General features: G+C 39.1%; 1 protein-coding gene across 1 annotated transcript; it reads left to right on the plus strand.

Moving 5' to 3' along the window:
• The first annotated feature begins 423 nt into the window (after positions 1-423).
• Positions 424-27,226, plus strand: SLC39A8 (solute carrier family 39 member 8). The gene is made up of 8 exons (XM_040598632.1): positions 424-813; positions 7,777-7,945; positions 13,078-13,247; positions 13,783-13,905; positions 16,252-16,419; positions 22,448-22,655; positions 23,169-23,353; positions 25,967-27,226. Exons 1-8 carry the CDS (start codon positions 628-630, stop codon positions 26,111-26,113), a joined length of 1,356 nt encoding a protein of 451 aa, XP_040454566.1. The 5' UTR covers positions 424-627; the 3' UTR covers positions 26,114-27,226.

Genomic DNA, 27,226 nt, shown 5'->3' on the forward strand with positions numbered 1-27,226 from the left:
GCGTTCTGTGGGTCACGGCTGCCCCACCGGGCGTTCCGTGGGTCACGGCAGGTGGGCGCGGGGGCTGCCTGCGGGGTCAGACGGGGGGCGGCGGCCAGGCTGAGCTCAGCCGGGTGTACCCCCGGGATCAGGCTGCGTGCCTCCGTGCCTGTGGCTCACGGGCCGTGACCCCTGGTGCCCGGGCCGGGGCTGGCGGCAGCCGGGCGTTTTGCCGTCTCCCCTTCTGCCCGCGCGTGCGGCCACCTCCGGGCAGCCCCGTGCCACCCCTCCGTGGTGACACCGGGTTACCGGCAGGTTCTGCGGCTGCCCTCAGCCTCGGGCCGGCGCGACGAGGCTGACGCTCGGTGAGCGGCCCGGCACCGCGGCGGGGACCCAGAAGCGGGACGGCCCCCTGGCGGGGTTCGCTCGGGGGCGGGGGCGCTGCCGCCGGGGAGCGGCGCCCGCCCCGTCCGGAACCGCGGGGGCACCGCCGCGCTGCCGCCCGCCCGCCCCGTCGCCCCACTACGCCCCCCGGGGAGGGGCCGAGGCGGCGGGCGCCGCTCCTCCCGCCCCGCAGAGGCGGCGGCAGTACGGAGGGGCCGCGCCGTGCAGCGTGCTCAGCGACACTCGCGTCCCGCGGGGCTGGAGATGCTCCCAGGTGCGGCGGCGGCGCGGAGCGCCCCGGTCACGGCGACCTTCGCTGACGATGTGCTGCGCGTTTTCGGGGCCAACCACAGCCTGTCGGCCGGGCAGCTCTCGGCGCTGCTGCACCAGCTGGGCGCCGCGCCGGCCCTGGGTGCGGTGCTGCCGCTCGCCCACCTGCACCACAACCAGGTACCGCGGTGGCGGCGGGAGCAGGGTTTGTCCGGGTGCGGCTGCTGCCGTTCCGCGCCGGCGGTGAGGGCTGGGCTGGAGGCGCACGTCCAGGAACGAGGGTGCCGAGCCGGGTGGGCAGCTGCCCGGTTTCTTAGATGTCGTCGTGTTTCCTCACGTTGAAGCGGGGAGGGAGCAAAGGGCTCCTGCGGCGCTGGGGCCGGGTTTCGAGCGGAGGTGCCGGTCCACCAGGGGAGCAGCCTGCGGCAGGGGAGAAACTGCCACCCATCAGTGAGCTGCTGCCTGCCGTGGTGTGGGGCTGCCCGTGGGGTTAGCTCTAGCTCTTCCTTGCTCAGCTCTTAAACTGGCAGTTTTCCTGGGTAAATAACATCTGGGCAACAGCAAGAAATGTATGAGAATCAGTTAGTGTTTCCCTCTGAGAGTTGTATAAACAAATCTTCAGGACTTGTTAAAATGCAATTGTCATGCGATAGCATAAACTTGATTATGGGCAGTCTACTTGTATAAAGAAACTTTTTCAGAAAGTTTCATCTGAGTTTCCAAAGTCCTCTTTATGTAGTAAGGATATATCAAGCTGTAGCCCTATATATAGTACCAAATTTACTTAGTCAATTTGCAGCTTACTAAGTTGCAAAGTGTACACCCATCAATCAACTAAACACTCTTCAAAGTGATGTTTAATTTACTGACTAAATAAAATTGGAATATTACTTTTCATGAAAATATTTTACTTGGTTTAGTGTCTCCGTACAAAACATGGACCTCATTGCTACTTTAAAAGTCTATTTAATTTCATGTCTCTGTAGTGTCGTAGACTTAGTTTGTCTCCTTGAAGGGGAATCATAAGGCTGTTGGAGGCTTCCTTATGCTTAGGAATCAGGGACACGAAGTTAGTCATGAAAATGAAAGGAAGGCAGGGCTGACTGTTTGCTCTGGTTTGGTTCCACTCCCTAAGAAATGGGGGAGGCATGGCTTTCGGGACCTTGAGAATTTTTTTTTTACATTTGGAGTATAGCTCTCTTGCTTGCTCTGTGAAGGAGGCAAACCTTGGAAAAACTCCCGTTGTTTTAGATGGAGTGCAATTCTGATGTCTTTACTCTTGTGAGAGGTTTAATTGGGAGTTCATGTCACTGAAATCAATGTAGTATTCTGTATACGCATGGCAATATATGCCAGAGTAGCTGTTCTCAAATCTCACAAATGGAACACTGTTCCAACACAGTGTATTAAAAACATAAATACTCCCAACTACACATGCTAAATACAAGTTTGCAGTGTTGAATATGGCTATGAAAAGGTGCTTTCTTTAAAAAGGCACAGAAATGAGTAGATTCTTTAGTCCTTCAGGTTTTCTCTCTGCAAAAGCACGTAGCCCTCGTACACAGGCTTTGGCACAGGCTACAGAAGAAAAAAAGTAGTAATGCTCTTTCTTACTACTGTAGATGCATGTGCCTCATAAGTCATTTGAAGTTTAACTGAAATTTTTCTACAGGCCTGTTCTAGTTGCATCTATTTTGAATAGTATCTAGGATACCATACTGAAATGTGTATATTTTTTTGCTGAGTTACTTGTGTTCTGTCTTAAAATTGGCCTTACAGCTGCTCCATGAGCTAGTACCATTTAAGCAAGTGCATTTTACCTCCTTTACCTGAGGCTTTTGATCCCTCATAGATGTTTGGTTTATCAGTGACTTCAGGCAGGTGGTACCTGCAAATGCATACTCATACCAAGTACATTCCGTGTGATCATTTTCAAACACTGTGACTCTTTGTGCTTACAAGTTAATAATTTAGAGTACCTACTGGTTATGACAGAAGACATGGAGCGGCTGAATCTAACAGTGTGTTGGAAGGCATCAGAGGTGTAAGCTCTACTGCTTTGCTACAGAGGAAAGTAAATAACTCTGGAGAGTGAGTCAGGGCTTTCTCAAGTAGGCTGAATCCATTCAGGCTGCATAAATATCTGCCTGTAGGAGGAACCAAGGTTATCTCAGACTTTCAGTTCTTAACTTCAGTGCCCAGAGCTAGTGGGATGATTCCCAGGCCTTTCTTCCAATCTAGATAACAGGCCTCTGCTCTATCAGAGTCCCTCATCCAAGCCCGAAGTAATTTTTAGTGGAGAGCTGATCTGTAAGGGACAGGTGATACAGCACTTCAAAAACTGGCAGGAAGGAACAGTCTCTTAGTTTTATCCCAGTATTAGTGTTTAGTTTTAATGTTTCATTCATAACAGTTTTGGTAAGCCTGTTAATCTCACAAGAGAAGATCTACCAGAACCTGATCCATTTGCTCAAAGATTGAAAGCGTCTGAATATGTAAGCCAGAAGATGGATGCTTGATTTCTGTTTTCTTTTGATACCAGGTTGACTTGAAAAGATAATGGAGAAGAAAAAATTATTTGATTTATTGATGATGGTGTTTGAACGTATACTCATGTAGGCATTTATGGTGACTTATGTCCTATGATGTCTATGAAGATGCTAATTTTTTTCCTGTGAAAGACAAAAAAGTAAAATTTTTTGGGTACTGTTTTGGAATTTTTGATTGAACTGTCTCAAATTCCTTATGCTCTTTTTTTGCTTTCATCATGCACTTCTGTAATTCTCTTTATTCTATGTTTATATTTTCTTGGCTCTTCAATTTTTCCATATCACCTTATAAGCTAAGACTTCCTGTCAGAGAAATCAGGGTAACCAAGCAAACTCAAATACTGGTCACTGCTTTTTTTTTCACATTTTACTGTGGAATTCCAACACATTTTAGTGCTACTATTAGGAGAAAAATTAGCAATTTCAGTATAATAGATGATGGCATGTTTACTCACTCTGTATTTTACATTATTAGCAAGATGTAAAAACATGAAACTATGCTTGGTCTGCTGTTGTTGGATTCATTGTAGTATGATAGCCAGACACATGTGTGCTGAAGGATTATATGACATGCTCAAAAGTTTTCGTAAAAAAATACCTGGAAGGTGAATGGGCATTAGAAAGAAAGCTTGTTAACGTCATCTTTATATTGTGCTTTGACATAATCAGTAGGTGTTAAAATCATGCTCCAGTTTCCTTTGACTTTTCTAAATCTGTATTTATGCCAGTCTAGATGTTATGCTGCCTGAATACTGTGTCTTTTTAATTTTTGAACAAAACTTTTGGACAAAATGAAATTAAAATCTTTATTAATATTAATGATCAGATATAATTAATTTTCACCTCAAGATGAGTCAAAACCAATAACTTAAGTGTTTCAGGTAAACTAGTACCAGGCTAGTAACTGCTTTTCTTTTCTTTTTCTGGTAGTATTTCGGTAGTTAACAACTTGTGCTTTCTCAAAGAAGCGGGAATAGTCGGACAGTGTGTGGCTTATGGTCTTGATCCAACACCATGATCTGATATTGTCTGGCCAGTGAGAAAACAAATAGCCTTAGTTGTTGTACCCTCTAAGTGTTTTATTTCTACAATATCTTCAGCAAATTTTAGCATTCATGGACAGTTTTCAGCTGCCTTGAACACATCGGGGTGCGTGTGTAATCCCTCAAGCACACAAGTGCATTCAAGCAGCTTCATCTGGTTTGACTTTTTCTCATGGAGTGCTGCCTATTGAAGGCATGGTTGTCTTCTGTCTCCTAGCATCCAGTTTTTACCTGTGCAAAGTGACAAAAAGGTGTCACCACATCAGCATTAGATTCTTTAAATTGTTACAGATAAGTTGTGGAAGGCATAGTCATATGTCCCTTTTTTGCCTTATCCAGACTCAGGCTAAGTAAAAGAAAAAAAAACAACCAACAAACCCAGACTGGTCAGATAGGTATTCACTGCATTCTGTCTTTGCTGTGGCTACTGTGTGACCCACGGCTCAGCCTGGTGTGGGCTAGGCAGTATGTAATCTGGCAACATTGAGAAACTGCCATCCAGGTTGCTGTTCGGTGTCTTAGTACTTTGCATGTTGAGTGCTACAGATAAAACAAAGGTGGAACAGAGATAAGAACATGGCAGAAGATCAGAAAAGGGACTGAAACACTTATGAAATGGTTGGCACTGTAGCATTTTTTGTTAATTTTCCAGTTAGAGGTCTTTTCTGCATTATTTTTGTCTGAGGAATTGTGACATCCTTTCCTCCAAAGGATGTGGTGAGTTGGCATCTGCTTTTCATTTATAAAGATACTGGCATAAAAAGGTTCTAGATAGTTGGGCATCACTTCACTTACCATCTTAAAAAAAATTAAATCTCGTATTAGTCAATCATTTTGGGGAGAGCCTTACCAGTGGAAAAGTAAACACCTCTTTAAATAACAGAGTTGATGGTTTAATTTTTTTTTAAGTCTGATTACTTTGTAGTTGTGTAAATTCTCATGATTTAAGTCCTCCACAATTTTGATAAAACCATTTTTTAAAATGATTTTTTAACAATTCAGGATCATGATCAGTCCTATCTTTTTTTGCAGTTGTATATTAAACACTGGGTGACAGTCATGTTACAAGCAGTCCCCTCACCTAATCACTATGACAAGGCTTACTGAACAGCATGGGACAATCGTGACAATATAGTTGGTGAGCAAGGACATCATTCTCAGTCCCCTGTTCCATGAGGCTAAATTTCCTTTTTGCTGAGATGGTCTGTCAGTCTTACAAAATAAGTAGCTTATGTTTTTACAGCAGTGTGGCTGTCTTAACATATTTGTCTTCCAAAGATAATGCAGAGTTTTGCAGTGTGCAAACATGAGTTGCTCCAATCCAAGGCTTCTAATAGATTTAATCTCTTAATTAATCCTTTAATTGTGCCACTGAACTCATGCAAGCTTGCTTTTTAGCTCTTGGATGTATGTAGGAGTTTACTGAGAGTATGAGGTGACTTAAAACAATGAATCATTTATAGGAATCATTATCCTCTGGGTTTGTCCCTGATCAAAATAATAATAGTAATTAAATAAAATGCTGTTTCTCTTCTTCACATAAAAGAGCTCTTGTCTGATGGTATTTCTCACTTACTTGTTTGTATGTAGCTGAAATTACAAGTCTCAACGTTTACTAATTCGTGCTGTCTCTGATTTATTTTCTGTCCATAATCTGTTTTTCTACCTAGAACATGGCTCCTACTGGCGCCTTTTTTTTTTTTTTTTTTTTTTTTTTTGTAAGGGCTTTTCACTGTAGACTTCCAGAAATGGCTCTATAAGCAAGTAGTACAAGAAGCACTATATAGGAACTATTCCTGTAGACCACAACTATCCTCTCTTTGTTTCATGCTGGACATATTAGCCATGTATTTTGCATTATTTCATAATGCAGAGTTACCAGTAGAATGATTAGGCATGTAACCAGTATAGAAAGCTCCAGAGTTTATGTGTTGGGCTGTTTAGACTGTATCTTCAGTGATGATTTCTCTGTGCACTACTTCCACCGAGATTAAATGGAGCAACATGCTTTAAAACAAAAATACATTTTCTTTTATCAAGCTGTATTTATTTTATATGTGATACTTCGACATGAGCATTGACATTGAAAGATGAAAGTATATGCACATTGCTCGTACACATTTGAGTCTTAAAGGTCTCATGGCCTTAACACGGTTTATACTTATGTTTAAGTTCAAGCATGTACTTGAGTGCTCTGTTGGACTGCATCGTTAAAGAGGAAGGACAGAACCATCCTGGATGTAATTTAGCTGAAGTGACTTGAATTGGCCTGCATCTTCTCTTCCTCCAAGCTAAATCAGAAATAGACACATTCAAATGATGTGTGCATGCCTTTCACCTTTTGGACAGTATTATAAAAATACAAACAGAAGCAGCTCTTCTGAAGTGTAAATTACTTGCTTTGGCTTATATCTAGAAGGAATTTATCAATAATAATCTTGAATTATTGGAGAAGTGCTGTGGAATCTGAAGGCTAGCAAAACTGAGAAGAGCAGTGAGTGAACATTCGTTTTAAATTTGCTAAGACTTCCAGTGCTCTACTTTTGCAACCAAACTGAGATTTGCTACAGGGACAAGTATGCTCTAACTTGATATTTTATATAAAAGGAAAACGTGGTGTTTTTTTTTTTTTTTTTTGTCTTCAGACTCGACTTTGGTACATGTTTTTTGTACAGCAATAAACCAAATTGCTTTTTATTAAACTCAAAAAAGAACACTCCTTATTGATCATTGTAGGAAATACTGAATGTGAATAAATGAAGAGGTGGAAGAGTAGTATATAACATTTTCATGTAAAGATAACCAATTTTTCTGTAATGTATATTTTAAGATTTTTCATGGTGTTTGCCTTTTATTTTTGTGGTTGAAAATAACAAACAGAGCAACTGGCCCTGCCTTTGGCCTGGTTTAGCACTAAGTACGTTTATCCTTGATCCATTAGATACTGTTACGTCCTGAGGACAAGTGAAGATCCAAAGTAAGAGTTTATTTCATTGGGTTACAGAATGGTTCTACAAAACAATGTTTGCTGTTAACAATGATTGCTATAAAATTAATCTGAAATGTTGAGTGCTGCTAACATTTAGATCATTTTTAAACAGCTAATCTGGGGAGATAGGTAAGAAGCATTGTTGTAAAGTAGAAGTGGTCACTTAAACAAGTGGTCACTGAGTAACCGATCACTTTCTGACATACTCTCACTGAGATTTTAACTGTATCTAGTCTGCTCTTAAACTTAATTATTTGGTAATTACATGAGATTTTAATTACTTTGAAGCCATTTTTCCAAATATATTGTAAGGTTTAACTGTCCTGGTTCATAGGAAATAAGGTTTGAAAAGGTCTTTTGAGATCATGTTACATTTATTAGTGATTTCTTACTTAAAATACTTTGATCACTTCTGCCTCACATTAAGCAATCTTACAAACACAGCGTACACTTCCTTGAAAATTTATTACAGTATTTTCATGTTGTAATTCTTGGATTTCTCAGTGTATGACTTATTTTTTGGTTTGAAGTATTAAGTTGACAGAATCCCTTTTTGTTCCAGTGTTTGACTAGTGAGGAAATTTTTTCTTTGCATGGAATACCGAACAACAGTCACGTGTCAAATTCAAGCTTCTCTACAGTATGTCCTGCTGTTTTGCAACAGCTAATTTTTCACCCGTGTGATCATCAGGAAGACTTTGTGGATACATCTAAACCACGTTCTTTACAAGGTTAGTTAATATTTATTGCATTAATACTGTGACTGCAGTGGAATTTTCTTAGGTGAGTAGTAAGCATTTTTCTATACACAACAGGAACATCTTTTTTAGGAGGATATAGTTGTAAAGTGGGAACATAAAATTGAAATGCAGTTTCAGCTCAGTGGACTAGCTAAATAAATATCCTATCTCTTGACAGTGATTATTAAAAATGTTTTAGAGAAAGATGAAAGAACCAAGTAGCTAGTTATGGAATAACCGGCCCATTAAAGGAAGAGACTTTCTGACCTGTTTTATTTGGATAATGATTTGTGCCTTGAAGCGTAAAGACTCTTGCTAATAGCTGGTCAGTAGGAGAAAAGATGGGGGTAGAGAAAGGAAGTTTGTGCCCATGATTTGCAGTGGCAAATCAGGGTTAGTGGGATGTGCATGTATCAAGGCAACTCAAGGTAAAGTTATTAGGGGACTGCATTTGAGTGGAATTATTTGCAGGTGGGAGTCATGACATTAGGGGAGCCAGTGACTGTTTTACTGAAGAAAACTACTCATATTCTTTCCAAACTCCAACTCCTGCTTTCATGTCACCTTTATGTGCTGCGCCCTCCACATGTAATACCATCACTTGTCTGAGTAGCCTTAATCTTCCTTCCTCCTATTTTTCTCCCTATATCTGTATTTATTATGCACAGAACTATACAGTGCAGTAAAAAATGTGGGACAGGGAAGATTCAGCTGGTTAATGAAGTTGCTTGTTGCGCTGATAAAGATTAAATAGGTAGTAGCCTATTTTTTTGACTCAGTATTCCAAATAAATTTATTGTTCCAAGGGAACCAGCTGAATTAAAGTTAAAAGTTAGGATGCTCGATAAGCAGGTGCCTAATGGCAGTATTTATGAGCAGAGATAGAGCAATATTTTTCATAACTTTTGAAATTCTAGTATTAATAACATTCTGATTAATAGAAGTGTTGGTTGGTATTTATAAAGAATTATAGATCATTCCTAAAAAATAGCTGTGTCAGTGAATAATCAGAATTATATTTGATTAATCACTGAAACCATGGCATCAGTTTACCATGGTTATTCTAGATGGCTTATACCACAAAGGCACATATTGTCAAGAAGTCCATAATATGTGCACTGGAGAGTAGGATTTCTCTCTCTTTTTTTTTTTATTTATTTATTTTTATTTTTTTGTTTTGTTGTGGGGCAGTTTAAGTAGGTTGTACATGGAAAGCTTGACCTATAGTTAACTTCCTAAGCTGTTTTAGACCATCCCTCTTGTTTTTCTTTTATCCTGCCAGCTCAGAAACAATGTCCAGTAGCCAGATAAGCAAGGCAGCCTTCTCCCTGCCCCTCCCTTGGCTGTAGCACAAGAAATCTGCAAGACCCATGGTTAGGGTGTTTTAAACCCACAAGTATGTGAGGCTGTGACACATTGGTATCGATTTTGAAGGGAGATTCACCGTCAGGCCCAGTGCCAAATGCAGGTGTTGATTTATGCATACCTCCAGCCCGTTACAAAATGAATCTATATTGTGGCAGCATTGAGACCAGCTGATTTCAATTACTACCCATGAAGCAAAATCCTCTATGCATGTATTCCAGCTGTGCTTATCTGAGTTTTCTGCCCAGGGACTCCCACATGCTTAACAATATTCTGTCTTCCAAAATACAAATGGACAAGACATACAGAACAAATTAGTACAATAAACTTTACAGGACAGCTACTTGCAATAAAAAAAAAAAGTGCTGCTGAAGCACAGTAGAAGTTAACAGGCAGCATGTAGCATGTTTTTTTCCTTGTGATTTGTATAACTTGATACCTAACCTAGCTGACCTTAGTGGCCTGCTCATGTTGTTCCTTTTCTTGCTTCTCTGAAAGATAATAGGGAGGTGTATAGAGCTGCATGAAACAGCTGGAAATGCCCAGCGGCATTCCTTCTGTCCAAGGTAAACAGGTTTTGTGCTGTTTGCTTGGCTTCTTTAGAGAGGTATTTGTATCCTTATTTCCTCTTCATCCCAGGACACAACTAAGGAAGAGCCTGAGCCTGCCTCAGGAAGGTCCAGAGCAATTGTCCCTACTTCTTACAAGGAACAGTGATGAGCAGTGGTGTTCTTAAGGAGGATATATTACTTGCACTCCTGCCATTTTTTTGTTTTTTGTTTCTTGTGGCTTTGGGTGTCTTGGCTGTCTCTTTGTTGGGGCTAGAGTTCTAGAGACAGAAGGAATAATGGTAGTTGGCAAAAGCTGACCATGCCACCATTCTCAGGGGAAGAGAGTGTGTGTCCTAAGCAGACTGTTCTGCTCTGATATGTAAAGTCAGACTAGCCGGCTTACGAGCCAGCATGGACTCATGGAAAGCTTGGTGTGGATAGAGTCCTAGTAAATAAAACCGATTTTAAGACAGGATTGCATAGGTGATATTGTGAAATACAATCCATAATGCAGGAAATTTGGCAACGTTGGTTGCCTTGGAATTTTATCATTTACCCCTTCCTCCCATTTGTGGTATTTTTCTTGAAGTACCCGTTCCTGTAATTGTGTAATTATGGGGTAATATTTTTTTTTTTCCTTTCCAATTACACTTCAAGTCTTCCTGAACTCAAAGAAAAGCTTGCCACAAGACACAGGAGCACCTTCCCGGAGAACGCATAAAAAAGATCTTAGATTTATTGAATATCTTTAAAAATTTAATTAGCTTAAACTAGTCTCCGTATTACTGAGGCTCATTGCAGGATCTGTGAAATGCCTAGGATGGATAATACTTAATGCATTCATGAATTGTCTGAGATTATTTGATTGCTTAATTTAATTCTTACTTTTTCTCCCAATTTGGGTGAGTAAATCAGAAACAAAATATCAATATGTAAAATCCCAAGTTCTTTGACCCATCCAGATCTAGGACGGAATTTTAAAAGTAAAACCACATCTATCTTTTGGTACCTCTAATCTCTGGTAAATCAGGAAGAAGAAAGGCTTTTCCAGTGGTTCAGAATATTTCCCTACTTGTGAGTCCAGGTCATTTAGTGTGTTATGAGACATCTCCTGTTGCTTTAAGCATACAAAATGGTTGTATTATTTGTAACACGTACTTCAGGTTGAGTGTCCCGGTATGTTTTGCTGTTCTGAACAACGAGTACCAGCATGAAAGTTAGACCATTTGTTAGTGAAGCATATGGTATCGGGAGAACTTCTCTCACAATTCGGCAAGAACCTGTTTTTCTGTGCTTGGTTTTAAGCTCCGTTCTTCTATCATTTTTGTCATCCACTAACCTACACACATAATTTGTAGGTTTATCCTCTTTGTCTTGTGTTGTAAAAAGTAATTAGTACTAGCTTTTTTTATTGTAATTTTTGAAACTTGTTCCAATTTCCTGTGTTAGATGAAGTTGAGCAAGTACACTAGATGCTTCATATCTGATAAACGGGGGGGTTATTTTGTTAACTCAGTTTAAAATACACATTATGCACATTTGCACAGGATTGTGTAGGAGCTTTCTGTATACTCAACTGAGAGACTTGTGCTTCTGTAGTAATCCCAAACTGTAAACGATGGTTTGTGACTCACGATGGCATTGGAAGCCCATTTGTTCATTATAGATTTGATTTCAAAAACATATTTACAAACTGAAATGTCATATATTAATGGAAATTAATCTTCTGTGTAGCTTAGTGAATCTACCCATATCTAGTTTTGTGTTCCCCCCTCCAAATGACAAATGAGTGCCCTAATTGACATTGATTTACTTTCTGCAAATGCTTTAAATGTTTCTAATGCCTTCTGGTTTTGACATAATATAAAATTAATTACATACAAAAATTGTGACACTGTGCAAACAAGGCAGAGCCATCCTAGTTGCAGGTGAGGAATCTGGCTTAGGTGTGTTTGCTGGTTGTGTTGCAGGAAAGTTAGGCTGTAGATCGTAATCTGATCTGTTAGTTTCTGCTATGCAGAAAGGAATTTATGGTAACTTCTCTGCATATGTATTGTAAAGCATATAATGATGTAACTTCCTGGATTATACCAATCTGTTGTTGGTATAATCAACAACAGTGTGTTGTCTTTGATTGTTATTTAGACAAACCCACTGTCTATGTGGATAACTTGGTGGTGTGGTGGCATCACTTGAGGCAGTGTTGTAGACCTCTTCAGTGCAACTTTTAAAGCTTTTTTCTCTGTACTCACAGGGGCTTGAGATATCATTGGGAAAAATGGTAGTCATGCACAGAAACACAACTTTGTGATACTTGTGAACAGCAACAGCAACCACCTGGCTCTGCTCTCCACCCCACCCCTACCCCCGAACCTGTAATTCAGACTCCAGAATAATTATGGTATGGCTTTGTACAAGTCCTGGTGTCTGAACTCTGAAAATCTGAGACTATGCTTATGATGAAGGAAACTAAATTGGTGAACCCTGGTGCCTTTGCCACTTCTTAGGAAAGGTTTTCCCTATTGTATACCTAAACCACATGTCCATCTTCTTGAACCTAGGACCTCTTCTTTTATATGCTTTAATTTCTGTATTATAATTGTCTCTACTATCAGCTGTCTGCTACCTCACCTGTTTAAGAAGCAGTGATGAGCAGCATTTCCAGCCAGCTACTTTGAATTAGAGGAGGAGGAGGATTGTTAAGAACAGAAAGTTACCATCTCAGGATGATTTGAAGGAGTTATCCTTCATCAGAAAGTATTTTTGGATCTAGTACTGCTAAGACAGTAGACTTTCTGTGTTGGAGTTCCTTAGGAGTAAATGATAATTGGATCTAACCATGGTACTAGTAAATTTTGTCTTATGTCTGTTCTATAGCTACTTTGACTGTTGGCTTCAGCTTTAATTTTTACTCTTCACTGACTGTAGAGAGTCCTGATTTATACTAGAAGCAGATAGGCTATCCCAGATATTACACTATCACAGTTTCCATTTTTAATATGGTAGTCCCAGGCAATGTTTCCAGATATTTCCTTTCTGCAAGTATGCATCTTAAGTATCTATGCATGTTAAGATTTTTATATTTGTGAAGTGTAATTTCAACAAGGGGAACCACTCTCTTTCCCAATTCCATAGTAGAAAAATCACAAACAGCCTGAAGTGGGTGTTATACTAAAATATTTTGTATTTCTGCTTGTTTATCCACAGTTTGGGGATTTGGGTTCCTGGCTGTGACTATCATTAACTTGGCATCACTTCTGGGATTGGTTTTAACTCCCCTCTTAAAGAAGTCATATTTTCCCAAGGTTTTAACCTACTTTGTGGGTTTGGCCATCGGCACTCTTTTTTCTAATGCAGTTTTCCAGCTCATTCCAGAGGTAAGCAAAGGCAATCATTATTTGGTTTGCATACTCGTTTCTAAAGTGTATTAATTTTAGAAGCATGCTTCAGTGGGTTCTATGTGTGGGCTGCAATCTGCAAAGAGTTGTGGGTGGGCTTCAGCATCATTAGCTACTATCTCTATAGCAGAGCCATCGGGATCTTGTCTTGTAGTGCCATGGGAAGGACCAAAGGCTATTCTGCCTCTAGACAGAAAGAGAAATGTATTGAACAAAATTCTAGTGACCATTAATGGCCTACAGGTTAGACCCTCCTTGTCTTGTACTTTACTACTACATATTCCGCATATAAAGTTCTACTAAATTAAAACACTGTTAACATTTAATCCAAGTTAAAAAAAAAAAAAAAAAAAAGATCAGGTATTTCATAATTTCAACTTCATGAAAACTCATGGTTGGTAGACAGATAAGTCTGTATATTAGAGTATCTGTGTGTGGGGTTGTATTTGATTGTTGTTCTGGAAATGTGCTAAGATTGCAGACTAATTTGCATTGCTTTTTTCTTCACTGTTAGGCATTTGGGTTTGACCCTAAAGTAGACAACTATGTTGAGAAAGCAGTTGCTGTGTTTGGTGGATTCTATATTCTCTTCTTTGTGGAAAGGATTCTTAAAGTGATATTGAAGATCTATAACCAGGTAATGAAACATATCACTAACTGAATGAACCTTGCCTTAAAGTACCTGTTATATTTTATGAGTGAGTTGGTAAGTTAATAAAATGTGGGTTTTTTCCATTTTATCTGAGGAATTCAGCCTTACTGCGTGTTCTTATATATCTGTTTAAAATCCATATGGATAGTGGAAGCAATCTCACTTTTTTAAGGGAGTTAAAAGCAGAGCTGGGAATAGAATCCAGATGTGTGTGGTCTGCTGCCACTGGAGTATGCTATAGTTGCTCTCAACGGCCAAATTGTTGCCGTGCTAGCTAAATGCTTCAGAAAAAAGTGGAAATATGTAAGAGCTGGAGAGAATTGAGTCTGCCCCTGGAGCTCCCCTTTGGGAAGGAGAAATCGATGTGACATATTAAAGCACTGGAACAGGCTGCCTAGGGAGGTGGTGGAATCACCATCCCTGGAGGTGTTCAAAAAACATGTAGATGCAGTACTTAGGGACATTGTTTAGTGATGGACTTGGCAGTCCTTGGTTAATGGTTGGACTTCATGATCTCAAAGGTCTTTTCCAACCTAAATGATTCTCTGAATCTATATACCTTCTTAGTTATCTATAAAGTATAACTGTGCTGACAGTGCCTGAATCTCACCTAACTTCAGCTGGTTCCCCATGCTCTGGTACACACAGTACACTGCTTTAGTGACACTGCAGTTATCCCTACTGCACAGGGCTTTGCTTTCTACCCATATGTCAGTGTACTTGGCTTCTGTGTGCTCACAGGAGTGAGGCTGAATTTGTCTGAGAGAAGGGCCTCCCAAAATTTTTGGTCCTCTCTTCTCACATTTTGTGAAGAAAACTGTCCTGCCTTCCCATTCCTACGTCACTTATGGTCCCCCCATCCAAACTGTTGCTGATATTGAAGGTTATGAAGATCAATTGTTCCTGTTCCCTCGTTTGTACTAACTGCACCAGAAAAAAAATATAAAAAAAAGTGTTGCCCTTTGTGTTTGGGAGCAGTTGACAAAGGCTTATAAGTTGTATTTGACAAGCAGCCATGAATAATTAGCAAATGTTGATCACTTATGGTCAGACGTTCAGCTTGGGAGGTTCTGTATAAAGGTATAAAAATGATAAATCCCCACATATATTCCGATTAACTAAAAGTAAGAGATAAGTTAGGAACTTAGATACATGTGGAGTTCATTTAAACATATGAATGTTTACTGATGGTGTTGAAAGCAAGGCAGCATGGATATGAGCTGTGTGAATAGGAGCCCAAAGAGTGGTAGTGAATGGAGTTACATCCATTTGGCAGCTGGTCACAAGTGGTGTTTTCCAGGGCTCAGTGCTGTGGCCAGTCCTGTTTAGTATCTTTATTGATCTGGATGGGGGGATTGAGTGTGCCCTCAGTAGTTTGCAGACAACACCGAATTGGGCAGGAGTGCTAATCTGCTTGAGGGTAGGAAGGCTCTGCAGAGGGTTCTGGACAGGCTGGATTGATGGGCCGAAGCCAATTGTATGAGGTTCGATGAGAAAGTTCTGGGTCCTGCACTTGGCTCACAACAGCGCCATGGAGCGGGGAGGCTTGGGGAAGAGTGGCTGAAAAGCTGCCTGGAGGTGCTGGTCAACAGCCGGCTGAACATGAGCCAGCAGTGTGCCCAGGTGGCCAAGAAGGCCAGTAGCATCCTGGCTTGTATCTGAAATACTGTGGCCAGCAGGACTTGGGAAGTGATTGTCCCCCTGTACTCAGCACTGGTGAGGCTGCACCTTGAATCCCGTGTTCAGTTTTGGGCCCCTCACTGCAAGAGGGACACTGAGGTGCTGCAGCGTGTCCAGAGAAGGGCGATGCAGCTGGTGAAGGTTCTGGAGCACAGGTCTTATGAGGAGCAGCTGAGGGAACTGGGGTGGTTTAACCTGGAGAAAAGGAGGCTCAGGGGAGACCTTCCCACTCTGTACAACTACCTGAAAGGAGGTTGTAGCGAGGTGTGTGTCAGTCTCTTCTCCCAGGTAGCAAGCAATAGGACAAGAGGAAATGGCCTCAAGTTGTGCCAGGGGAGGTTTAGGTTGGATGTTATGAAAAATTTCTTTGGGTGGTCAAGTGTTGGAACAGGCTGCCCAGGGAATTGGTAGAATCACCATCCCTGGAAGTGTTTAAACAACATGTAGATGTGGTGCTTAGGGAAATGGTTTAGTGGTGAACTTGGCAGTCGTGGGTAGATGGTTGGACTTGATGATCTCAAAGGTCTTTTCCAACCTAAATGATTTTATGAATGTGATGCCTCCACCCTTTCTTTTTTGGTCTCTATTTTCTTATGTTTGTTATTTTGCTGTTGTTTTAATTAGCTACCTACTTATTCATTTGTCACCTAGACTGGCCATAATGACTCTGAAAATGGAGAACAGAATTATCCTCAGGATAAGACTAACCCACCCAAACCACTGTCATCCAGCAATGGGGGGACGTGTTACGCAAATTCTGCCATCATAGAGAGCAATGGAAATCTTGGTTTTGACAGCATCAGTGTGGTCTCAGCACAGGTATGAAAATTGTGTGTATTTATTTTATCCCTGCCAAATATATGAGCATATCTGAGAGGAGAGTTAGATACTAATTTTTGTTACATTTGTCAAGTTTTTGTAAACTTATAACTTGTTTGAGACCTATGAAAAAAATGAAGGGTTTTGGGGCAAGCTTATAAAATTTGAATGATGCATTCGATCTGTGGCCAACAAAAAGAACTAATCGAGCTCAGTATTGGGGTGGGTAGGACAGACATATATATATATTTAATCAGATAATTCAGTTAATTTTGATTTTGTTGTTGTTACTGATTTGCTTGAAGAGTGATAGTATGTTGTAGTGTTCCATGTTCTGTATCGTGTTTCTGACTATGTAAAGCTGTGTGAGAACCTGATTCCTCTGAATCAATGATTAATGAGGAAAACTGGTATAGTAATTTTCATGCAATATATTGTAAGCTCTGCTTGAGCTAGACCAGTGTATTTGGATACTGTGGGAATTATGGAGGTAGTATGTTGAGACAGAAGCCATTCCTCCTGGTTTAAGTGTGATTCTCTTTCAGATTTGTTCTCTATATTTCTCTGTGTTTGTTTTCATACTACAAATATGACTTTCTTCTGTCTAAGAAGAAAATGGCAGCAGGAGGAGAAAGTGGTGTGCTGCTTTACTCTTTTCCCCTGTACCGGGAGAGGCAGTACTGCCCCTTATTTAAAAAAAAATAAGACATAGAAACAATTCTCTGTTGGCTAAGGCAGATTTTTTCATAGTAGAGATTTCTGGTTTACCACCCGTGTTCTTTAGCCAGTAAGTTGTTTGTGGGGAGCAATGAGGAACAGAAAAGGAAGCCAGAGGCAGGACCTAGCAGCTGGGAGAGAATCTGAAAGTACAGTATTGACCCTGCAGACTCACAAGACATTCGATGCACACAGTTTAAATACCAAAATTGTACTTGTCCTTACTGTAGAAATGTCATGAAGTGTGGTGGATACTGGGCATTTTGAAATCTAGGAGAAACATGCTTAATGTTTAAAAATGCTTGGACAACAAGAAGAAATTAGTATATTTAGACTGTATTTTGAGATTTATAAAACAAATCAAAGAACCCTCCATTCTCTGCAGAGACAGTCATCTCAGTATGGGTGGTGTTTTTCTGCCCTTTTTATCAGAAGTTTTATCTGGACCTATTCCATTATTACATTTTGGCTAGCCATCTGCTTGCATATAATGTAAACATAACAAAATCATACCATATATTATAACAATAAATTGTAACTGTATAGCGTTTATTTCCAGCAATTAGTTTAGATGCAGTGTTTGTCATCATGAAGTATTGTAGGTCACCCCAAGATCCTTTGAGGAATGCTCATACATCTCCTCTTACATGCAATCTTAACTTCAAGAACTTAAAATTTTACAGAAGTTGTTCTCTACTTACTGTTCTTACGAAAATTCATGCTTTCCATTCTTTCTTGCTCTCCATTTCTCCAAATCCAGGAAAAGAATATATTGTATTAAAACCTCCGGAAAGTAACCAGGTAAAATTCACTCTGGAGCCAGGGACGGCTGCAAGGAAATCTCAGTGGCAGATAGTCTGATATTGGAGGTAGCAGACAAAACCCCATCATTACTCTTTTTCTCCAGCAGGCAGGTTCAAAGGGGCTGGGTAGCCTTTCAGGGTTATTAGCAGGCAGGGAAGGGCCAATGTGGCTGAGGGGTTTTGGGGCAGCTGGGGTAGTACCACGAGGGGTAGCTATGGGTTCAACTTTACAGGCGTTTGGTATTTATGAAGGAACAATTTGGCATAAGCCAACACTTAACTAATAGAATTCTGATGTGTCATGGTAATCTGAAAGTTAAGAGAGGGCAAGCAGCGTAGCCAGATATCATCACGTAGGCTTTAAGGAGGGAGTTTGAAGTCCAGTTGTGCCAAAGTGAGGTAGCTGTTTTCAGCCATGGGGATTTGGCCATATTCGTTTTTTTAATACCAGAACACACTGACTGCCAAAGTAAATCTAAATGTTTAATTAGTCACATACTTTTGGATTTCACTTGCAGCAGTAATTGCAGCCTTGGAAAACTCTTTTGTGCTTACCGAAAATTTGAATCTACTACGCGTTAAAATTATATGGCTTTAGAACAGTAACTTTGACCAAAAGTTGTTTCAGAAACTGTCGCAGCACTCTCAAAACTATCAAGCTGCAACAAGGTCTTTTATCATCTCATACCAAGATAGTCTTTATGCCAGTCCCTCTACTGCCTTCTCCTAGTCTCTCCTCATCAAGGGCTCGTGTTCTCTCTCTCATACCTTACGTTTTTACCAATCATCACAACCTTTTTACAAATAAACTTTTCATACAGTCCTCTATAATTCCTCTACAAGAGACAAATTGCTGAAATGCCTTTATCCTCGGGTGCACAACGTTAGAGCTGTATAACAAAAGTTTACAGTGGCCTTTATTTATGCCCTGGAGGCAGTGTCAGGATTCTTTCTTGGTCCTGTGGGCACTTCCAGAGGATACAAAATGACATGTCTGGTTCATGTCTGTAGGAGTCAGATGCATTAAAAATAACTAGTAATCTGGTGAGACACAGTGGGATAAAATAAGTGAGTCTGTGTATAATTTCTTTAAATTTGGGAACCAAAGAGTGGCCATTACTTTTAAAGAAAAAATGGTGTTCAGAAGAGCAAAAATACCAAGGATGTCTTTGGTTTACCATAAACTGCAGAGGTACAAATAATACAGAACTGTACTAATAACTAATAAAAGTCAGACCTGATAGTCCAGCTGGGTATTACAGAGCTCCTTAGCTGGCATCTCTTCTGTGACGTCTGCTGAACTACCATCTTGAAGTCAGAACAGTCTAGCAGAGGCAGACATGTTTTTGCATTGGAATCCTATGTATTTGTAGGGTAAATTTGACAGTAGCCTGCCTTATCTTAAGCATTAAGAATATGTATTAGTTGTTAACCTACTTCTATCAGGCACACAATCTAGTATAAAGTTCAGCATATAAACTCAGACAAGCAATGTCATTGTACTTTACATAATTTACAGAAGTCAAGACATTATCTGAAATGGATTACAGGCAAGAATTATGATACTTCAAAGCAACATGGTAAATGGCAGATAGCTATATATATTACAGACCCTCTCAGACTGATTCCTGGATTTTAAACTACACTTACTTCTGCATTTTGAAAGGTTGGATCAAGAAAGTGTTTTTTTTAGAAGTAAATCGATACTCTCCTAAATTAATTGCAATTACTTAAAATACAAACAAACACAGATAAAACAGCCTAAACCTCAGCACATTTCTAAAATCGGTTCCATTCTTGATAAGTTTGGCAGCTAATTCTTAATATCATCTTCTTGCTCAATATTCATTTTCTTCATACACACGTAGAAAGTTCAGCACATATATTTGTAAATTATTTATTTCAACCAAAAAAATCTTCAGATCAGATTTTTATGGGGTTTTTTTATGTATATGCAGTGCTTTGGACTGTCATTGGAGTTCTCAGCAGTGCAACTGGTACCAGAAAATGGGTCCTTCACTTAAGTTCTGCGGCTAAGCCAGTTATGCCCCTACAGCCCTTAGAAAACTGTAGGCACACACATGGTTCCCACATAAAACCAAATGTGCTTTAATAGGAACAAACATAGACAACTATGTATATAAGTGACGTTTTTGCACACTTGTATTATTTGCTCACTGTTTTCATTGATCTTTTAGGAATTTTCATCCTAATAAACTCTTTTCATAAACCCATTTAATTTATGGAGGGGCTTGGCATTTGATGTGAGAATTTTTGGTAGTAGAAAGTTTTTACAGAACAAAAACCACCACTACTTTTCTTTATCATGTGTGATAAAGTTGCTAATATACCTTGTCAAAATACATTCCTCTGAGATTACTGTTGTTGCTTTATCAGAAAATAATTGCTACTGTTGTTGGGATTTTTGTGTTTGTGTGTGGTTTCCAAACAATGTACCTTTTTAGTAGAAAAATGAATGAATTACTCAAAATGAAATTCTGTGCATTTTCTCAAACTCCCTTTCCTCAGTGAAGCTAGAAACGTGCCCCAGAAAGAAGATGTGTTTTTGGCAGAAATCAGGATGATCAACAAAACAATGCCTCCATCAGTTCTTAGGCAGCTTGGAACATGGCCACCAGGGAACAGAAAAAACCATGGGGAAACAGAACTTCAGCTCAGGGAGCTAGATGAATAGGTGGAAGAGCTTTGCTAATTTGTTTGGATTTTCTCATACTCATGTTTCTATTTACTTCCAGTTACCTAATATATGTATTTTTATGTAGCTGGCTTTGTAATATTTCTTTCTTAAAGTGATTTTGAATTTGCCTTTGTGGATTAAGAGAGGTTTATTATTCATAAGTGATCCTATCTCAGGTAGAATTAGTAGAGGTAGAAATTAATCATCCCAAAAATATGATTGGCATTGATTGTGTGTTAGATGAAATATTGAGAGGGAACCCTCCAAAGCTGAAGGTAAGCATATAGTACAAGTCTAAAACCTATGTGTTTCAGTCATCAGGGAAACTCCCAATTTTTAAGTACAGTTGCACAAATACTATTTCAGGACTTCCTATGCACTGAATAGGAGGCATAAGTATGCTTTATGGCAATTGTGGCACTACTCAATCAAGGCTTTATTAGCTACAAGTTTGAAGTAGTGCAACAGGCATCTGACTCAGAAATCGCTGACCTGAACTTTTATCCTGTCCTGTCCCAAGATAACTCCTTCATACAAGTAGTCAGTAAGTGGTATGTCAGATAAGAGTCTGGTGAGCAAATAATGAGACAGACCTTACTGCTCTGGCATTAAAGATTTTTTAAGAATTTATTAACCATTATATTTCCAGGAAGTTCAAAATACAGTTGCCTGGTAGTGTTTGCATTTGATATGGCATTACCACGTCAAATATCTTAGAATAATCTGTGACCTTTTCATAAGGAGGAAGACATGTTTCTCTAAACCCTTCTTCTACAAGAGAAGAAGAGGTGTATAAATACGTCTATGGGCACACAGATCTATGTATTACTGCTTATGTATTCCAGTAAGTAAGCACTAGTTAATGCCTTACATGCAAATCCTTTTTTTTTTTCTTTTTTTTTAGGGGGGAAATACTATAATGCTTGCAAATATTATATAACTGCAGTATATGTGTGTACAGAAATTATCAGAATGGATCATCAGGAATTTTTTTAGGGGAAGTTAGTTTGTGTTCCTAGTGAAAATGTAAATTACTTTATCTGCTTCAAGTTTTTCATTATTTCATGGCACCACATGTATAGATCACTTCTACTTCTAGAAGGCATGGAGATCCTTGATGTGTATGTGCATTGCTATTTTCTATTAGCCTGTTTTCATGCTCTGAGCCTTTGACTCACACAGTCAAAATTACCCACTAGTGTTTTTATTAAACGTGAACATTGTAGAAGCTACTTTGAATAGCTGGACTTGACTGTCACTGCCCACAACTAGAAATAAAGTTTATGGAGTATCTGGCTGTGTGTCTATTCACATGTACCTCGCTGCTACTGTGGCATCTAAGTGTGTCTCTGAGAGCGTGATGTACTGGCAGTATGTAACTGGTCTGCATGTGTTTTAGGTAGGAAATACAGATGCTGTCAGTCACTGTGATCAGATCCTTCTGTCTGTGTGTGCTTAATGGAGATGGCTGAGGAGGCTGTGAGGAGCCTTGGCACTCTCTTAATCTGACAGAAACTCCAGAGAGACATTCAGACCACTATGGCCTGAACTGCTTTCTGTCTCAGCTGAAGGACATTCAGGTAAAGCTTTGTAGTCAGAAGGGTGATTGGACCTTGTGTGTTAACTTTTTGAAACAGGAAACAGTTGCTTCTGCTACATATGCCTCTTCTTGGACCAAGCATTTTGGTCTCCACAGACAGTAGTGTGCTTTGTTTGATAACTGGCATTCGTTTAAAGACAGAAAGGTGATTCGTTGGCAGCTTTATTCAGTGTTTTATGTAATTGCTTTATTGTGGAATTTTTTTTCCAGGCAGAAGCCACCGAAGGCAGCTTATGCAGGTGTCTTAAGGGGCGTCCACTGTCTAAGATTGGGACCATTGCTTGGATGGTAACACTGAGTGATGCTGTACATAATTTCATAGATGGTTTGGCTATTGGTGCTTCTTTCACTTTGTCTCTGTTTCAAGGGCTTAGTACCTCCATAGCCATCTTGTGCGAAGAGTTTCCTCATGAACTGGGTAAGGGACTTCATTCAACACGTTCTATACTGTGGGAATCACTGTTGTTGGAGGTTGTGCTGGTCAAAAGTTGGCACAGATTTAAAGAAAGTTTAGACAAATGAATGGAAAAAGTACTCATAAAAAACTTCCCAAGCACCAAAATACACATCTAGCACAGGAAGTTCCCACGTGCAGGTGGGTGGAAGTTGGGAATGTATATTAGAGAGATATTAATTGCCTTGTTTATATATGCTATATACACTGTTATATTATCTTTTTTTTTTTTTATCATTATAGGTAGTTCTAAGTTCTTGTGCTCTTAGCTCAGTTGTGCATCATCTGCTTGCTTTAGAGTATATCAGTTACCTTAGTATTGAAGGGAAATCCCATTGTTTAATTGAATGGAAAAAAACAGCAAGGGGTTATAATCTGTATACGAATCATGTCTTTTCTTCAGACTTCCTTTGAAAACAGAAAATAATCACAATATCAGTTTCTGAAGATGGTTTTCTTTTTTTTCTTTTGTTTTAGGGGATTTTATCATCTTGCTTAACGCAGGAATGAGTGCTCGGCAGGCCCTGTTTTTCAACTTTCTGTCTGCATGTTCCTGTTACATTGGAATGGCTTTTGGTATCTTAGTAGGCAACAACTTTGCTCCTAACATCATCTTTGCTGTAGCTGGTGGAATGTTCCTGTACATCTCTCTGGCAGATATGGTGAGATAGAATTTAATATTCAGTGATTTATTCTTCTGCAAGAAAAAAAAGACTGCACTAAGTCTGTCCAGTAGAATTTTGTATTTTGTGTTCCTCATGCTAGTGTCATCTACTTATTATTACATGTTAAATCATCAATTATACCTCTAATGGAGGTCCACAAATGGTTATGCTTATTTATGAAACATGAAAGCTCATAAATAGAGCTGATCAGATCATTGCTTAAAAGGAGTTTTAGAAAGAGACAAGCTTTTTTTGAATTTGGGTTAGTTTCATCAAAGATTAAGAAGTTTTTAAATACTTTGTTTCAGCATCTTAAAGTGGCAGAGTATTTTCACCTTATTTTAAAAAGGTTCATTTTTCTATTTAAACCATATTTTGAAAGAAAAGCAAAAAGAAAAAAGTCAACAAAAGGAAACATTTAGTTTTGAGTTGAATGAAAGGTGTGTAACTACAGTGATTAGATGAAAAATCTGACTTGAATTCTATTCTATGTTTAAATTAAACAGTGCTAGCCCTATTTCCTTGGTTCAGACTAAAACATTTGCTGAACTCTATTCAAAACGGTTTGTCTATCATTTATTTTTTTAAGTGTGCTAGAAGTTATAAGCAAAGAAATTGTGCTAAGATCCAGATCAGATTTAGATGCTGGGAAATAAAATCTGGATTCACAGGCAGTCAACAATATTCCATAATTTACTCCTATGATGATGCTTTATCTTAAGAAAGATCCTTTAATAATTTTGAGTTTTACTATGTTTAATTCAGTGTTGTGAGAACAGATTTATCTGCAAAGGTGTTTATGCCTACCACATGAGAATCCATTTGAGTGTAGAACTGGAAGACTGAGTCCTGAATTTGAAAAGTTTTGAGACCCCAGTTTAGTTCTATGTGCATTTAAGAAATGTTATGTAGTTATAGTGACTGTTTCATTAAATACTATTACAGCTTAGGTAATAATATTATATTTAGTAAGTAGTAATGTTGATGTTAAATGAATAATAGAAATAGTTTATTTTGCAAGTTTGCAATACCTTAATTGCTAATGCTTTTCATTTAGTTTCACTTATATAATGAATATTACTGTACTGAACTATGATGTGTAGAACTCGTGACATAAATTTAGAGTAGCTCAAATTAAATTTGTTATTGAATCCATCAAAGTAGGTAACATTCTTTTCTTTGTATCTGTTGTTCTGTTCTCTCTGTTCCTCTCTCTGCATTTCCCCCTCTGCCCGCCCCCCCCCCCCAATCCCAGTCTCTCTTTTTATAGGTTTCTGGATTGTATCAATTACCTATCTGAATTTTTCTTCCCCCTGAAAAGTCTGAAATAGGGTATTCAAGTGGTCTGTACAGAGATCTGGCTTTCTGCTTTCTGTTACGATTTTCACACACTTCTGGTTTGCTTGTCCAGAAGCAGGTAGGATTAAATAGAATGTCATTCCTTCCTTCTTTCCTTTTTGCTGTGCTTTTTTCCTTCAGTATTGGCATAGTCCAACCTCTACCAGTAAGATCACTCTGTGGTGAGGCTGTGGGCATGTGACAATGTGTACAGTGATGTGCGTGCACAAATGAGCCTTGCTGTGTGGCATGAAGCTGATCTGGTTTGTTGTCTTTGCCTCTTATGCAAGAGGATTACAGAGCTCTGGAATGATTTCTGGGAAGTTTGGCCGGTTCCCACTAACCTTAGTCTGTTCTTCAAGAGTTACATTACCTTCAGTGGGTGTTTTTGCCTTATCAGATCAAAGATAGATACAGCTTCTGAGTCACCCAGCCTGAAGGTTTCTAAACTAACACTGAAATATACAGTTTTCATTGCATTTTGGGTATACTACTCTCAGCACAACAGGAGAAGAGTTTAAAGCTTATTTGAGCACATTTGTCAAAATCCACTGCGGTTGACTTTATCTGCAGCAAACATACCCTGAATCACCCCATACAGGGGACTTTATCACTAGTGCTCATCTGCCATCACCTCCATTGGCTCTCAAAGTTATCTTTGTTGTGGCAGTTAAGAGCAGATCAGTTGTCCATAGATGTTATGTAGCCATTAAGATGTATGTTATGTAATGAGGAATCCCTTCACTGCAATCTAATGCAATACTGTGTTTCACAACATTCTTCTTTCTTCCTTGCTTTACCACTACCTCATCAGCCCACCAGACCTTATATTTGTAACAGGTTTCTTATTTCTGAGGAGTTATCTCTATTTTCAGCTTCACTTTATTTGCTTATAGATAAAGCAGAAGAATCCTAATCTTCCACTTCCCTTTGTTTATACTAGTGAAGGAAGAAACACAATGTGTAGCAATGGCAATTGCTCCTAGATATAGTTGGACCCTAGGAGACTGCTGGAATCAAAAAAAGGAAGTTTGCATGAGAGAAAACCAGGTGAAATCACAGTAGAGCAGAACAAAAGACCATTTCATGTTACCATCCTCAGTGAAGTGGTTTTTCAGAGTAATTAGGATGACTTATTCCTGTGACTGCCTTCACCCTCTGTTAGTTGTAATACTCAGTCCGAAGTAGCAATAGAATTCAGTTCATAATGCCTCGAGTTATGCATACTACCACAAGATGGCAATATTTACCTAAAAATATCCCTTTTTTCAGTTCCCAGAGATGAATGATATGCTGCGAGAGAAAGTGACTGGAAGAAAGATGGATCTCACATTCTTCCTTATTCAGAATGCTGGTTTACTAACAGGGTTTACGGCTATACTGATGATTACCTTGTATGCAGGAAATATTCAGCTGTGAAAATGGAATTGGTATTGAAGGCATCAAGTAAATTACAAATGGAAGACACTTGAAATCCATAAAGGAACATTCATTTAATCTACTTGGTTTTGAAATGAAGTCCCATCCTGTCCCCCTTGCTCCAATTACAGGAAATTCTTCTTTAGAACTTGCAGTCAATCCAAATAGTAGGAGCTGTCAACTTCTGTACTATGCCAAAGAACTGATTCTGATTTTTTAATTTCTACTTACAATTATCAGACATATCTGGACTGATGTAGGGAAAGGATATTACTTGGCCAGTAGAATTATGCAGTACGTACAACTACATGCAACTCAGGACCAAATGAAAGCTGAGGTCTTTCAAGGAAGATGCTCATTTAAAAGAAAATAATGGAGTCTCATATCCTTTTTTTACTGTGATAAAGGCAAGAAGTTTCAAAACAAGTTAGTTTTCATGACTTTTTTTTGTAGGATTTGTTTGTATAACATCCTCTTCCCTCCCCTCCCCCCCAAAAAAAAAAAAATAAATCAAACTATTTCAGAGTAGGTACTAATGAAGCTAAGATTTTTAATAACTAATTAACACTGGAAGGAAAGATACCAGTTACTGCTTTTGATCTTTTCTAAGTGCACTAGGGAATTGTTGATTTATGTTGAGAACCACTTTTTTTAATTAGAGGGATCCTGTGTTAAATTTATGACAATTTATCAACTCCATAATATTTCAGAAACATTGAGTGTTTTAAACATGTTCAAGCATTTTCTATTTTATGAAAAGAATAATGTTTTACATTTAAGTTCCACAAATATACCTTTAAAAATCAGTATTTTGGTTTAGAATTTTTAAAGTTTTTTTGTCAGTTTAGCAAAATGGAATTTAGAAAAAACTTGCTAAAATCAGCATTCCAGTAAGCTTTTTTGTAATTTGAATAATTTCCTTGTGTGCAGTTGGGTAAAATTAAGTGATACTGAAATACATGAACTCTTACCACAATCTGTTGCATGTGAACTTTCTAAAATCATGCTTATATGTATGAGTTCTTCTGAAATAAACAATTCAGCTACTCTGGTCTTGTAAGATGTGTACAAGGAAATTAATAAAAAAAAAATTCCATTTCAGTCACCACTAAA

Source organism: Falco naumanni, chromosome 1, assembly GCF_017639655.2.
Source record: "Falco naumanni isolate bFalNau1 chromosome 1, bFalNau1.pat, whole genome shotgun sequence".
NCBI classification, from domain to species: domain Eukaryota; kingdom Metazoa; phylum Chordata; class Aves; order Falconiformes; family Falconidae; genus Falco; species Falco naumanni.